Below are 14,195 nucleotides of genomic sequence, written 5' to 3'. Positions count from 1 at the left end.
TGATCGACTCAAAGCGACTTCCTAGCGTCGTGTCCGGAACTCCCTTCCAGGAAGAGGCAAGGAAATAATTATTGCTCGCTACCACCGAATCCACGTTTCGTCTGAATCGCGCTCATTTGCTTTATTTAGCGTGCCGTTCCTTTCCTCCCATGCCGACTAGCTGGATAATTACACGAGACATTGAGCGGAAAATAATAGCATAACTTCTGCCAAAAAAGGGAAGAAAGAAAAAAAGAAAGCAAACTTAAAGGAATCGTACGACAGATTTCGGCATTTCAAATTCCGCAAGAGAAATCTAATTTGACATTAGCGCGATTCTTTCCCCCTTTGCTCCTTTGATCATTTGACGTCATCCCGCGCTGTCACCGGAAGTGTACACCTTTCGAGCCGAATATCGTCTAATGATCCTCAAAGACAGTAAATTGCTCGATTTCTCGGCGGGAGACAGAGAATCGGTCGGCACTACGAATTGCGTCGCGTCGCGCTGCGGCATGACAATGCGATCCGATGTCGTTGAAAGAAAAATTCCGATCTTCGTTTCGCCAGTTGCGAGTACGGGACACCACGTAATAGGAAAAGGGTAGAGAGGACAGAAAGAGAGATATGATGAAATTCTTACGCTGCTTCCTCGACGACCGTGGCTAAGAAGAATTCCGTGCTCTTGTCGTTGGAGATGACGACAACGGGATCGAGAGGCGTCTCGTCCTCATCCTCGTTGCTGCCGGAAGCGGTGTTCGTCGGTTCCTCGATCCCAGGTGCCACCAGGGCAGCCGCTCCCAGCGCCGTTTCCGCGAACCTTGCCACAGAATACCCACTACGTGATCTTAGTCAAAAGTTTCTAGAAAAGCCTCTACACCTATCATGCACTTCCTCGTTTCTCCTTCATCTCGCATCCCCCTGCATTAATCCGCCAAATATCTACCATGCACAAAGTAAGAACACTCACTTTTTTCGCAGGACCTGCAGGATCCTGAATGACAGAACATTGCTGTTCTTTCTTCTGCTTTTCTTTCTTTGAAGGCATCGAATAGCGATTTATGCTTTTTTTCGTTTTTCTATGAGAATGATCGATTTATTATGAAAAACACGACGATCTCCTCTCGTAGGCTCTTCTCCCTTTCCGAGTTACTCGGTGTTCAATAAAAAATTAATTTGTTATTTGGAATGTGCCGCACATTTGATTTTTATTATCGTTAAAAAGCACATTCCACGCGGAGTAACTGTTGTACATGAATCTATTTGTAAAGATATATATTTTCTTTTTAATGTAAAGATATAATACAAATACAATATAAACACCTCATAGATAAAATTCCTAATATACATTTCACTAGTTTTAATATTAAATAAATTGTATCAGAGATATCTCGGATTTTACGCAAGCAACTTTACCTCATGCCTTATTTGTTCATGCGCCAAAAGAATGACAATTCTTTTGGTGTGCACTAGTGCGCACTGGAACATCCAATCAGACTCGCCGTGAGCTTTTTCAAATCTATTTGAGAATATTCTCCGAACGATATTGTCGGAACTTCAGTCATTCGAATAATACGGGATCGCGTTACGATGTGTTTGAATTTCCTTGAACTCGCACAAAACTCGTTTTGCATTGCAAACTAATCTCCACGTTCGGCGGAAGGCCGCGATTTCAGAGCTGCTGGCGTAAGCTTTATTAACGCTTCCCGACCCGCGATCAGAGGAGTTTCGCTGTTAAACTTTACATTATTGAACTCCACAGCGAAGCTACACACCGCATCTATGATATTCTCCGCTGTGACATCAAGCGGTACCTTTGAAAATCGCCTGCTTGAAGCATGATGCAGCATATGCGCGAAGAGTGCACATTTTTACGCAGGATAAAGTATACGTTTGCAGACACGAGTGAGCTTATTGCCGACAAAGAACATTCCTACGCGAGAAAATTCATCTTTATGGCTAAGCAAGCAATTATGACATGTAACGATAAATCTCTGAGAATGCGTTTGCTTTAAAGCAATCAATTTTAGTAAGCTAAAATGGATTGCTAAATTAATGAAGATGCATGTACAGTGTTCCAAAAGATAAAGCCTATGTATATTTTTCATCACATACAGTATGAAGCAATAATTCAACATTGAGAATGAAATATTAGCGCGTGTATATAAGAGAACGTAAATTAACAAAAACTTCTGAACATTAAATTAGAAGAAATGCAACAAACAAAGCTTTATCGAAATAATCTTGAATATTCAAGCATTATCATAGATAAAACGCGATTTTATATAAATAGATTTTTATTTTCAATAAATTCTGCAATCTTAATTAAAATCAGCATTCTTCCTTTATTTGGAATTAATGAGCAACCCAAACAGTTTTGACTTTGTATGCGTCGTCACACGGAATAATTATTAATTATAATGACCATTGGGGAAAATCCAATAAAAGCCCTATGTATATGTATGTGTGTATGTGTGCATATATAAAGGTAGCCTCGGGACAAGGTACGCGTGCCGCAGCAACAGGATCCCTGCATTAGATTGCCAAGGTAAATATCAAAATTTGGTGCTTTCGACCGAATTTCTCTTCACGCGCGTGGCCAACATGGGGTCGATAAAGGGACAACGTGGCCAGCGTGGAGGATTAATCGGGGTGCCAGATTACGTCAGATGCATTGCACCCCGAAGAGATATCAAAACGCGTATCAAGAAACTTGTGCGACTGTAAACACCTAAGTCTAATTTATCGGTAACGCCTGAACTCGCCATTTTAAGCGCGATCTCGAAGCAAAATTTCAAGAGAAGAAACTTTCAAGCCTATTCGTTTTTATAATATAACATCTCTTAGATATTAAGTTATGATTAAACCGGATTACAATGTTTTTTGTGACAATGTATCAATTATCGTAAAAAAGATTGTAATGATTAATTAAGTGTTCTTGCGTGTAATGGACAATCTTATTGTGTGCAAGTAGATTAACAAAGTTTTATGAAACTCAACATTATAGCGATAAAAACTTAATATTAATATTAATATTAAACTTTCTTTTTTTTACAGTCTCGCCAAGTTCCTCCGCGCGCGTCGATCCTAGATAAATATTTTTTATAATATATACCTCTGAGAAAAAAGATTTTGTATTTGCAATTATATATAATATATATATAAGTGCATAGTAAAATATAATTAAGAGTTAGAGAATATATTTTGCTAGACTTTAATTTTACAATGGCTTTCTAAAATTGTAAAATTATAATAAATGCAATAGTTTTTTTCTCAGTGTAAAAGACGAAGTAAAGATTCCGTTTCCACGTTTCAACTGAAATGAGATTTTTGTGGCTGCCGCAACGCCATTGTAGCGGCAGGTGTTTGTTTTTCGGTTACTTTTTCCGAAGTACGTGCTTCCTACGCGTTTAAGCACTTAAATGCTTAAAGATTTTCCGCACCCTTCACTGGGAGGAAAAGGTAAACACGAGTTTGTCAGGAGGAAGTTTCGTTTACTCCAACATCGCGGCTGGACCCAGCTACTTAACGAAGTATCTTAATATTTTCCGAAAATTTCTTAGGTAGCCAGAGAGGCGGATGTTTACAGTCGTATATGTCTCTTTAGTTGCGCATCGTTCTGGATCCAGAAGGTATTTCTTCTTATTGCTTCTTCTCCTGGTCCACAAATCGAAGACTCTACTTCAACGAATTTGCGGTTTTCACAAAATTAGGAGTTTTCTCGAATAAAACTTTGATTGGATCTTTGCCCGGAACTTCTTAACTTCCAATAATAAATATCTTAGTAACTAAATAAGAAGGTAAACTTTTCATCCAAAGTAGAGACCAGCTTTAGCTAATCGAAATCTAAGATCTCGTCGCGGGTCATTAAAATCCAGTTTGCGTTTTTAATTTAACATTAATGGATGGTCATTATCTTTCCAATTTATATCTAAAAAATTTAAGTTTTTTAATATAAGAAAAGAAACTGAAGAAGTGAAGAGAACTCATTATCGTTTTATATTATGTATTATATATATAACACATTCGTTAAAAGCGCATATATATTTTTCTAAAATTATAAATATACAACAGAGGGAGAACAGAGAGAGGCGGCATGTTAAAGTAGAAATATTTTATTACATTCTTTAAAGGCGACATCTCACGATACTTTGCGGGGTAAATAATCCTAATATCGAATTCACGAGCAGTGAGTACCTTTATACCCGATTTCGATGTATAGATAAATCGTTACACATAAATAAACACCGATACTATCACTTCGGTTTACGACGTCGTATACATTGGTGGCTGAGCGAATTTTATTCGGTCACGAATATTCGTTCCAATCATGATGACTATAAACTGTCCTTGCTAGCATTTTATTAAACCACTTGTATCCTCTCGACAGTCGCTCAATTTCCTTAAAACGTAGAAAAACCTATTCTCAACAATCAATATCGTCTGCTTAAAGCAAACTATATTAATTTTATCTTGATTTATTAATTCTCTGATCCCATATTACATATACCTACTCCTCAAAAGTTTTAACACGTAGACGTCTGTACGTCACGCTACATCATAAATATACCCTCATAAACGTCAACGTTAATATCATCGCGAAATGTTTTTCCCGATAATATTCAATTCGGCGTGAGATCCGACGCGAGCTGCATCGCGCAGGACGGATGATGACGAGAGACGCATACTCGCGCGCGCGCGCGCTCAGCAAGCGGAAAACGCGAGCAAAAAGCTCAGCGATTAAGCCGGTCTGGAAAAGTAGTTGGCTATTCAAGACGAGGCCAAGCCCCCAGTCGGCATTCGCCGGAAATGAGAGCACGTGCAAGGTGGAGGCGTGCGAGAAAAGCGAATTATCCGGAGGATACCCCGGGAGCTGCTAACCCCCGGGCCCCCGCAGTATCCCTTAATTCGCACGCCTCCAGCTGGCGTTCGCCAATCTGCGCGAGACATTGTCTCGTTGGAATGCAAGCCTTTCGCGCGGTCGCGAAAATTGAAAAGAATCGTCGCGCATCGACGGGGATGAAGGCCAGGAGGTGCCCGGGGGTGGCCACCCTCGTCTCCTCGTGCTTATCACGCCGGATAACGGCTCGCGAGGGGAGCGCATGAATAAATTTCCTCCCTCGGCGTCTCCCCGAGGGACGATTCGTCGCGCGGATCGCGCGAATCAATCCTGATTAGATCCGTTATCCCGGGGATGGTTATCCCGAAATCGCCGAATATCCCTCTCCTTTTCTCAGCCCGTAGTTTCCTTATTCGATTCGAGGATGATTTATCCGCAGCGAAATGGCGCGGAGGTATCGCGCCCGTGAGCTTGCCGCGTCCTTTGCAGTTTTAAGCGGAGTAATTGATTTATTACTAAAGCTCGGATTGAAATCAATCGCGAGCTTGTTATTTATTTGCTTCCCGAAGTTCAATTGGAAACAGAAGCTTTTATTTTTATTTTTAACTGTTAACCATTCGAGAGTTACAAAAGTAGTTTCATCACATTGTTTGTATGGACGAAACTGCTGTTTGTAATTAGAATTTATGTGAAAAGCAATATGCTTGCACGTGAATAATATAATCTGCACAGGTGAAAAATTTGTGTTAAATTTAACAGATATCACATGTCCCAAACGGTCCACATAAATTTTTGTGTTAATTTAACATAATATGGATATGTTAAATGGTGACACTAATATTATGTTAATATTTTAACCCAAAATGAATGCAAACTGCGAAGTAATTTGAAATAAATTTTGTGTAAAATCAACATATTTTTAATGATAAAATTAACTCGAAAAAAAAGTTATTTTTACATACATCTTTACTCTCAACATAGTTTTCTGTAAATTTTAACAGATAAAACTTGTCGCTAATAATACGGAACATATTTATTGTGTAAAATTAAAAATAGGTGCACAATGTGTAATTTTTACACTTTTTTTAGTTGTTTTAAAAATTTAACACTTGAGTTGAATTAACACAACAGCAACATGTTAAATTAACACATGAATGTGTTAAATATTTAACACAAAAATGTTAACCAGCATATTTTTTAATAAGAAAACACAAATTTTCCAACTGTGTGTAATATGAGCGTAATAAATAATAGCGTTTTATATAGAAAAATGTATATCTGTGTAAATAATATTGCATGAAATAATATTACAATAATAGGCTTTGTATTGTATTTTATGTAAAGAATTATATATTTTTGATCAATGCAATAACAATTGTTCATGTCCGAGCAAAAAAAAGAAACGAGAAATTCCACGATCTAATAGATTACTCTCAAGAGTGAATCTGCAGCGCAGATTCAGCAAGGATTCCGAGAGGGAGAATTAAGGGACACAGGAGGAATTAAAAATCCAAGAATTTATAGACGTACACTTGCATGGAGATCGCAGAATGCAATGCTTCGAGAATGCATGAAGTTGTGCGTGTCATAAAATATTTATAAATCGCAATTTGTATGTTCATAAATCGCTTTACGTTGGTTTTCACATCCTAGTTTACTCAATTGTTTAAAGCAGCGCTCGTATTTGGTGATTTGACTGCAGGAGACGCCAAACAAACGCGGAGTCAGCCAAGCAGGAAAGCGTTTTCAAACCGATTTAGCCTTTATTTCTATTAACACTTTTTTCACTGGACTTTACGCTGTATCTGTTTTTCGCAAAATTTTACGCAGAAGTGTGAAATAGCAGAGCAAGGAGAGAAGCTGACGACACTGTGTATATGTGTATATATTTGCATGCAGAACAGCAGCTCTTTGTTAGTCAAAGATACAGCACATACGACAACAATTTTCCTATACCTCTCTCTCACGGAAAACACATATGAAACTATTTACATCACGTTTAAAGGTATATTATTATATTAAATTAACATTAGAGAATATTCTGCGAAATGAAATTCATTTTCAAGAAATTGACAGGAGAAAGATTCACGTTCTCTAAAATTTAATATCACTGTCAAAATGATTTCAGAATTTGTAAAAAAATCTTTAAAATTCTAGTTTCTCAGCTGAACAAGGATGGTCTAATTGCAAAGTGAAATTCCTACGGAAATTAATCAAAGAACATCTTTCGAGAGAGAGAGAATTACGAAAATCAATATTGTCTCCGTACTGTAACTTTCGCAGCCGATAAGAAATGCCAGTTAAATATTTAACGGGCGGTTTGCAGCCGGGTACTCACCTGCGCGTGTGTGCGATATTCTCGATAATGCTTCCTGGCTTTATATCGCCTAAATTCGGTTTTCTGCTGGCACGAGCCTTCTTCGCTCTGTTTCGTAGAGCCTGAAACGGTCAATTGAAACCTACATTGTGACATAAATCAGACGGGGAGGGAGGGGTCAGGAGACATAAATACGGAACATAAATCTCGACCGGAAGATTCCTGCAGATAACACCCCCGAGATGTGCTATCGAGCGCCTACTGTAACGTAGTAACGAGATTTATTTCGACAGTTTTGCGAAAGGAAATCTTTGCGCCGCTAAGTACGATAATATTTTGCTGCTTGTTCGACTGCTTTGAAAAGACCCGTTTCTTCTGCAAACGTGCGCAATCATTTATTTTTCGATATTTATATTTTATGACGAATCGTTACATTTGAAAGGAACATTTCTGCGCTACCATGAATAAAAAAATTTTTCCGTTTCATCTGCCGAATAAACAATTTTTCACGTAATTATTGCAATTAAAATTTTTGGGAAGGGAAAAAGAAAGAGAGATGGTTATTATTATCATTTGCAATTGATAATATTCTCTCTCTCTCTCTCTCTCTCTCTCTCTCTCTCTCTTTCTCTGCAAATGACGTAATATTTTGCGCTCCAATGTTATGCGACGTGTGAACCAATGGTGTAACGTATTGTATGAATAATACAGTAACATTATATTGAAAACAAAAGCCATATATCAACGTTACTAGAGCATTTCGCAGGCATTATCCACATGCGACAGCCGCAAGTACGAAATTAACAGTCTAATCAAAATATTGCATATACCAACGCGACAATTGCTAGAATAATCATATTTACAACCGACCGCAATATAATAATAGTAACTGCCTGTAAATTATAATGCACTTTATTCCATTTGCAATCAAAATATTGGTCGTATAAAGTTGGCGCACAATTTTTGTCACGAGCATATTAAATCCAAGAAATCCGATAAACACCTAAAAAGTCAATTACGTAGATCGATGTACAGTGAAACTATCTCTTGTTGCATTCCAATTGTTCAATTCGTGTTATTGCCTTTCCCTCGGATCTCAATTCCAAGAATAGCGTAATTAAAAAAACCTCCGCGGACAATAACAAAGGCGGATTAATTCCAGCAGCATATACGTGACAATTAAATTACGAAGATAGCGGGCTTGCCTTTGCACGAGGCACCTTTCATGGCGAAGCCAATTTCGCGATCGGTTCACGTTCCTGAAATAATCACGGAAATAAAAGAAGCGCGAATAAATTTTTACCCTTTTGTAATCGTGATAATTCCCTTCGCGTCTTGTCATCGCGTGCATGCGTCGATTTCGCTACAAAGACAGCAATCGAATTCTTTTACGCGCGGAATCCTTGAAATGTACAATATTTCATCGCGTTCTTTGTGCGGATTTGCCGTGCGCGCGACAATTATTAAATTCACAACACAAATGTGTTCGATCTCACGCGCGCGTTATTCAAGATTTTAATTAATTTGTGCAGAGTCAATCGAACTCGTGCGAGCCCGGTCGCAGTTGCTGTCGGTCGCAGTTACGTTTCAGTAATCTGTCGATTCAGCTCGCTAATTTTTATCCTGTTATGTGGAAATCGGTTAAGTCGCTCGCGATTTGTATCCGCGGTGCGCGGTATAATGATGGTTTATTTAATTTATAACAAGTATACGTTTGCGGTGCACAATATCCATTACCCGTGTGATCCTATATTTTCCACTAACCGGCCTGACCTATTAATATCAGCGTTTTTCAATCTTTCTGAGAGAAGAGGGAGAGAGAACGAGAGAGAGAGGGAGAAAGACTTTTTCCCTCGTACGTGTAACATACTGTGTGCATGTAATAAGAAAAGACACAGTTCTATTATTACATTATATCGAGACAAAAAGAGGTAATTTTGTTTTAAGGCTGAAGTGCCAGGTAAAACAGAAGAGCAATATTTTCTTCGATATCACAACGTGGAATCTGAGAATATATCAGGCAAATGCACGAGTTTCAGTTTCTTTTCACCACCCTAAAAGAATCATTTAAATTGAAATCTTGAAAAATACTCTTTTCAATTGGAATATTCTCCCTTTTGCAACTTTAAAGTGTAAACTTTAAACTCTGAAATTTCAAAGCTTGCGAAAATTTTCAAAGATTTTTAATCTCGTGTGACGCAATGACTGAATTGTTCCTCTGTATCATCAAATAAGCATTTGCAAAAAACAGAAAAATCAAACACGATCACTATCGCGTGCCGACATGCCAATCGCAGAATACTGATCACGTTTTCCAATGTTCGTGAAAAGAGAAAGAGAGGGAGAGTGGGAGAGATATAGGATCGCACGGTGACGGATTTGCGCGCATTGCTGTTGCAGGTACCATCGCTCTCACCTTGAATATGTTATAGTAGAGGAATACCATGATGATGCAGGGTATGTAGAAGCTGGACAGGCTCGAGTAGATGATAAAATCCGTATTGTAGAACAGGCATTGGTCCGGTGTCCGATCGGGCGTGTTATTCAGGCCTAGGACAATCGGGCTGCCGATCGCGGCCGATATCGCCCAGACCAGCAATATCGTCAGCCATACTCTTCTATTGTTCTTGTGCTTCGCGTACTTTATCGGCTGGGTCACCGCTATGTATCTGCAATTCAAATTTCCTTCGCGTGCGTTTGCAATTCCTCGTGCGTGCCGAGAATCGCACATCGTCGCGAAACGGCGAAACGCGGATCCTTCGTCCATCCTTCGCAAGGTGGATGGACTTGTATTTTATAAATGTAAATGGTTTGCGTTTATCACAATTACTGCGTCGACTGATTGTTGTTTGTTAATTGCGTCTTTGTTCTGCGATAAAGCAAATCCCCGAACAAAATTTACACACGAATAACAGAAGGTGCAATTGAATTTTGGAGAACATTATGTGCGCGTATTATTATTATTATTGTAACGTGTATTATGTAATAATAACGTAATAATGTGTACTGTATAATCATACTGAAATACTGTTAAATGCACAATAATATAATAACGCGCGTTTAATTCGCGCACGCGAGCGCGCGATCCGTTATCCGTATATACGCGTTTTCGAAAGGTATCGATTAATGAAGTTAACGACTGTCTCGTGTTTGCTTTGAATACGTGTACTTTTGCCGCTTGTGAAGATTTCTAGTTGATAATATAAACGTCTTACGGAGGAATGAAAGAACCGTAAAAGCTGAACTATTTCCAAGCCGTGTAGTCTCAGAGTCTCAGAGATTTCCAAAGTTCGGAGGAGATGATACAAAACAATCTTAAAGTCCGAGGTTTCTTTGGAGACCTTCTTTCGAAACGTTTTTGAAGCTTTGAGCATCGCTTGCAACGATCTAAGTATACTCAGCAAATTTGTCTTAGCAAAAAATTGTTATGGATTCTTCGATGTTAGATAAACTTGTTAAATGTTACGTTAAGTTCAATTTGAATATTTTAGAATTTTATGATATTAAGTAGTTATATTTGTCAGAGACTTATATTATACGTAATTATGCATCTTTGATCATGACAAAACCATACGTATTTACATTATTGTTAGGATTTTAATAATTTATTTCCCTTTTGTCAATAGAACGTGTGTGATCAGCAAGTTGAAAAAGGTATAGTAAAGTAAAAGGCCCCAGTGTATCTAATTTCCCTATCAACGAGTTGCATTTCAAGCATCGCTGTGGTTTTCGTCGAATTGCATTCAGGGCACGTAGACCGACGAAATCAGCCTACTCCACCTTTTCCCGATTTTCGAACTTTTCCGATAATCTCCGCGGCTACGAGAGCAGCAAATGCGTATGCTTGAACCTTAATGCGTCTTTCATTGTTGCAATGCAATAAACAAATTTAACGAAGTACTGTAATACATTTTGATACAATATATTACAGTATTTTGTTTATTTTATTTCGCAAATATGCAAATAATTTAATGTAATTTTCAAAGTTTCGTAACATTATTCACGATACGCTTTCGTGCGTCTTACTTGCTTCATGAAAAGATGAGGATGTTTTTCATGCGGAATAATATTGATGACTCGTTTGTGGTTTTACGATCAATATTACGTGACCTCGGCGAAATGATCTTGAACGGGTGAATTGTTAAATATTCAGAAGAGAACGAAAGAGCGTGTCCTATCTGTGAGAGGGTTTCCAAATGCGATATCTCGCCGCATTCTTGTTTCTTGTTTCTTGTGTGAATAAAGGAGCAATGTTTACCTGTCTATTGAAATAGCCACGAGATTGAATATGGAGCTGGTGCTGCAGGTTACATCCATCGCGATATAAAAGTCACAAACAAACCCGGGCAAACTCCAGGATCCATTCACCTGCAAAGATAAACAGGACAAATTCATCTCAAAGTGAAAATAGAATTCATGCATTGCGATGATGATCTAATAGACTTGTATTCTATCACCATTTGTTAGATCGAGTTTTACATGAAACACAATCATGGTTTCATGATTGTGTTTCATGTAATTTGTGGATTATTATTAGCACTACGAGCAAAACATGTTTTTCAAATTTATTTGAGAAGATTATATGTAACAAGAAAACATTGAACGTCTCTTATTGTAAAAATGGGAGCATTCTGTATCAATCAAAATACTATATATAAACATATATAGTATTTTGATTGATACAGAATGCTCCCATTTTTACAATAAGAGACGTTCAATGTTTTCTTGTTACATATAATCTTCTCAAATAAATTTGAAAAACATGTTTTGCTCGTAGTGCTAATAATAATCCACAAATTCCGATTATCGATAAAATCATCAATATTCATCAAAAAATTTCATCAAAATTACGCTAAATCGAAAAACAATCATGTACGTTACGCTCTTTTGACGATATTAGCGAAATGATATGTATATGATGACCAATAATGTTTTACATAATAAAGAAAAGAAGAGAGAGAGAGAAATCAATTCGGAATGTACTCGTGTTTTTCTTGAAAAACGTTCCTGTCCCATTCGTCTCTTCTCGTAGATGGAAATAATCTCGTCCAAAAATCGCGCGCTCTCGCTCACGAAACGATCGTATGTCGCACGCGATTTTGCACATCGCTGGACAAGCATTGTGCTGGCGGCTGCCAGCGAATTCAAACGAGCGCCAGATGCATTTTTCAAGCGGACGGTCCGCCGCATCCCGATTACATCGTGCATCGGTGCAATATGCGCGATGCGTTTTATCGTCGCGGCCTACATTACAAGCGCCGATTATTTATTTCGATCCTCCTGCGCGCGTCGCGAAACCTCGTATCTCCGCTGATAAGAGATTGATCCAATGCCGCTGCTTCCTCACCGCAATCGCGGAAAAAGCTTGGATCTGCTTCGAATCGCAAAGTATTATTGATACGCGGAACCTATATTTGCTCGCGTAAATTTATATTTTATACTTGCTATTGACTTTTGATAATTGTGTGTAAAGTGGAGCAGCATAGCATTCCAATTTCAGATTTCAGGCCAATCTGCAGTATTTAACACTTAGCACTTGTTTCTAAATTTGTTTTCCAAGGCAGTTCCATTTTGCAAGAGTTTACGCAATTATTTTTGCCGCTAATCGTCGTTGCTCGATAAGTGCAATAGATTAAAACAAGGTAAAGACACAGATAAATGTGAAATAAATTAAACTGTTATAGAATTTATTGCAATATTCGTTATAATCCAAGCTTTTAATGGGATTTATGTATTATATAAATTAAACCGAGATCATTGCAGCTTCATTACTCAAATAATTGAGACTTTTCTTCTTCTTCTTGTTTACTGAAAAGACGATCAGTTCAAGAATGTGATATGAAAAAGATCGCCGAAGTATTTTCAGTCCATGAATCAAAAGAGACATCCACTCGATGGATCGAGAGGTGAGCTTCATCCTCCCTTTTCGACATTCCACGTTGACTCACCATCCTCTCCGTCCCTTCGCCATTCCTGTGCCTCCTTCTGCCTGCCTCTTTTATTCATTCAGGAAAGCGTGCCCACTCACCGCCCCCGTGAATCCTCCTCTGGCTTCCGCCAGAGGAGCCTTGATTTATTTGCAACGTTCGTGCCTCGTGTGCGAAATAACCGACGGCCGAAACCCGTTTGAAACACTCGGTCACATATCTGTCTCCACGTTCATCCCTACAGGGCTGTTTTCGCCCGCGGACGTTTGCGCGAGCAACCCCGGCGGATAATGGGAAACGAGATATGATTACTCCATTGACCTGCTCTGCGACGTGTAGCGCGTGGCACACGTTGCGTATAAATCAAATTCAAGTCTTCAAGAAATGAAGAACTTATTATCGCAATTCGCACGCGATTCCTCCTATGATTCCGGTAAGACTCCGACTTTTTCGCAAGTTGTCTACATTTTTATGCTTCGAATTATCGTATCATACCATATCTCGAAAACTTTGATAGAAATTTTTTGAGATCGCGGGAATATACTTAATTATAAATTACTAGCATCCCCCGTCACGGCTTCGCCCGCGATATTTATGTGTAGAATTAAATAAAATACATTTTACCCCTTCTCACCCGTTAGGGGTGGAATTTCGGAAAACCCTCCCTTAGCGAGCACCTACGTGATAGTAGGAATATACCCTTAAAATTTCAAGTCGATAGGTGCAGTGGTTCGGGCTGCACGTTGATGAGTCAGTGAGTGAGTGAGTGGTATTTGGCTTATATATATATAATCGCTTTAGAATCTATATATATATATATATATATAGATTCTAAAGCGATTATATAAAAGAATATATAGAAAAATTTCTACATATATATATACAATAGAACTTCTATATACAGGGTGTTTCCTAAGTAAGTAGACAAACTTAAGGAGGATATTCCTTGGCTTATTTTAAGAAGAAAAGGTCATATAAACATATGTCCTAAACTGCTTTGTTTTCCAAAAAAAGTACATCACTGTTTTCGTTCACTTTTCGGATAGCGTGCTTTAAATCCAGTAGATTTTTTTCTATGGGGACAGCTTAAATCTTTAGTTTACGCTACACCTATTCAAAATGAAGAAGATCTCAG

The 14,195-nt window shown here is 38.3% G+C and overlaps 1 protein-coding gene across 8 annotated transcripts in view; it reads right to left on the bottom strand.

The window, feature by feature from the left end:
• The window catches only part of LOC105277610 (dopamine D2-like receptor), a 230,218-nt gene that overhangs the window by 5,223 nt on the left and 210,800 nt on the right, over window positions 1–14,195 (bottom strand). For 6 of the 8 annotated variants that reach the window (XM_011336076.3, XM_011336080.3, XM_020031101.2 and 3 more), the window contains exons 3-6: window positions 11,392–11,501; window positions 9,550–9,802; window positions 7,155–7,255; window positions 620–814 (exon numbers count right to left, since the gene is read on the bottom strand). In XM_011336076.3, coding sequence (XP_011334378.1) covers window positions 620–814; window positions 7,155–7,255; window positions 9,550–9,802; window positions 11,392–11,501 — 659 coding nt within the window. The remainder of the gene's footprint in view (window positions 1–619; window positions 815–7,154; window positions 7,256–9,549; window positions 9,803–11,391; window positions 11,502–14,195) is intronic. The other 2 variants (XM_011336082.3, XM_011336083.3) reach the window with 1 other exon arrangement.

This window comes from Ooceraea biroi, chromosome 7, assembly GCF_003672135.1.
Source record: "Ooceraea biroi isolate clonal line C1 chromosome 7, Obir_v5.4, whole genome shotgun sequence".
Taxonomy (NCBI): domain Eukaryota; kingdom Metazoa; phylum Arthropoda; class Insecta; order Hymenoptera; family Formicidae; genus Ooceraea; species Ooceraea biroi.
Note: the sequence above shows the minus strand (reverse complement) of the source record. Positions and strands in the feature narration are given on the sequence as shown.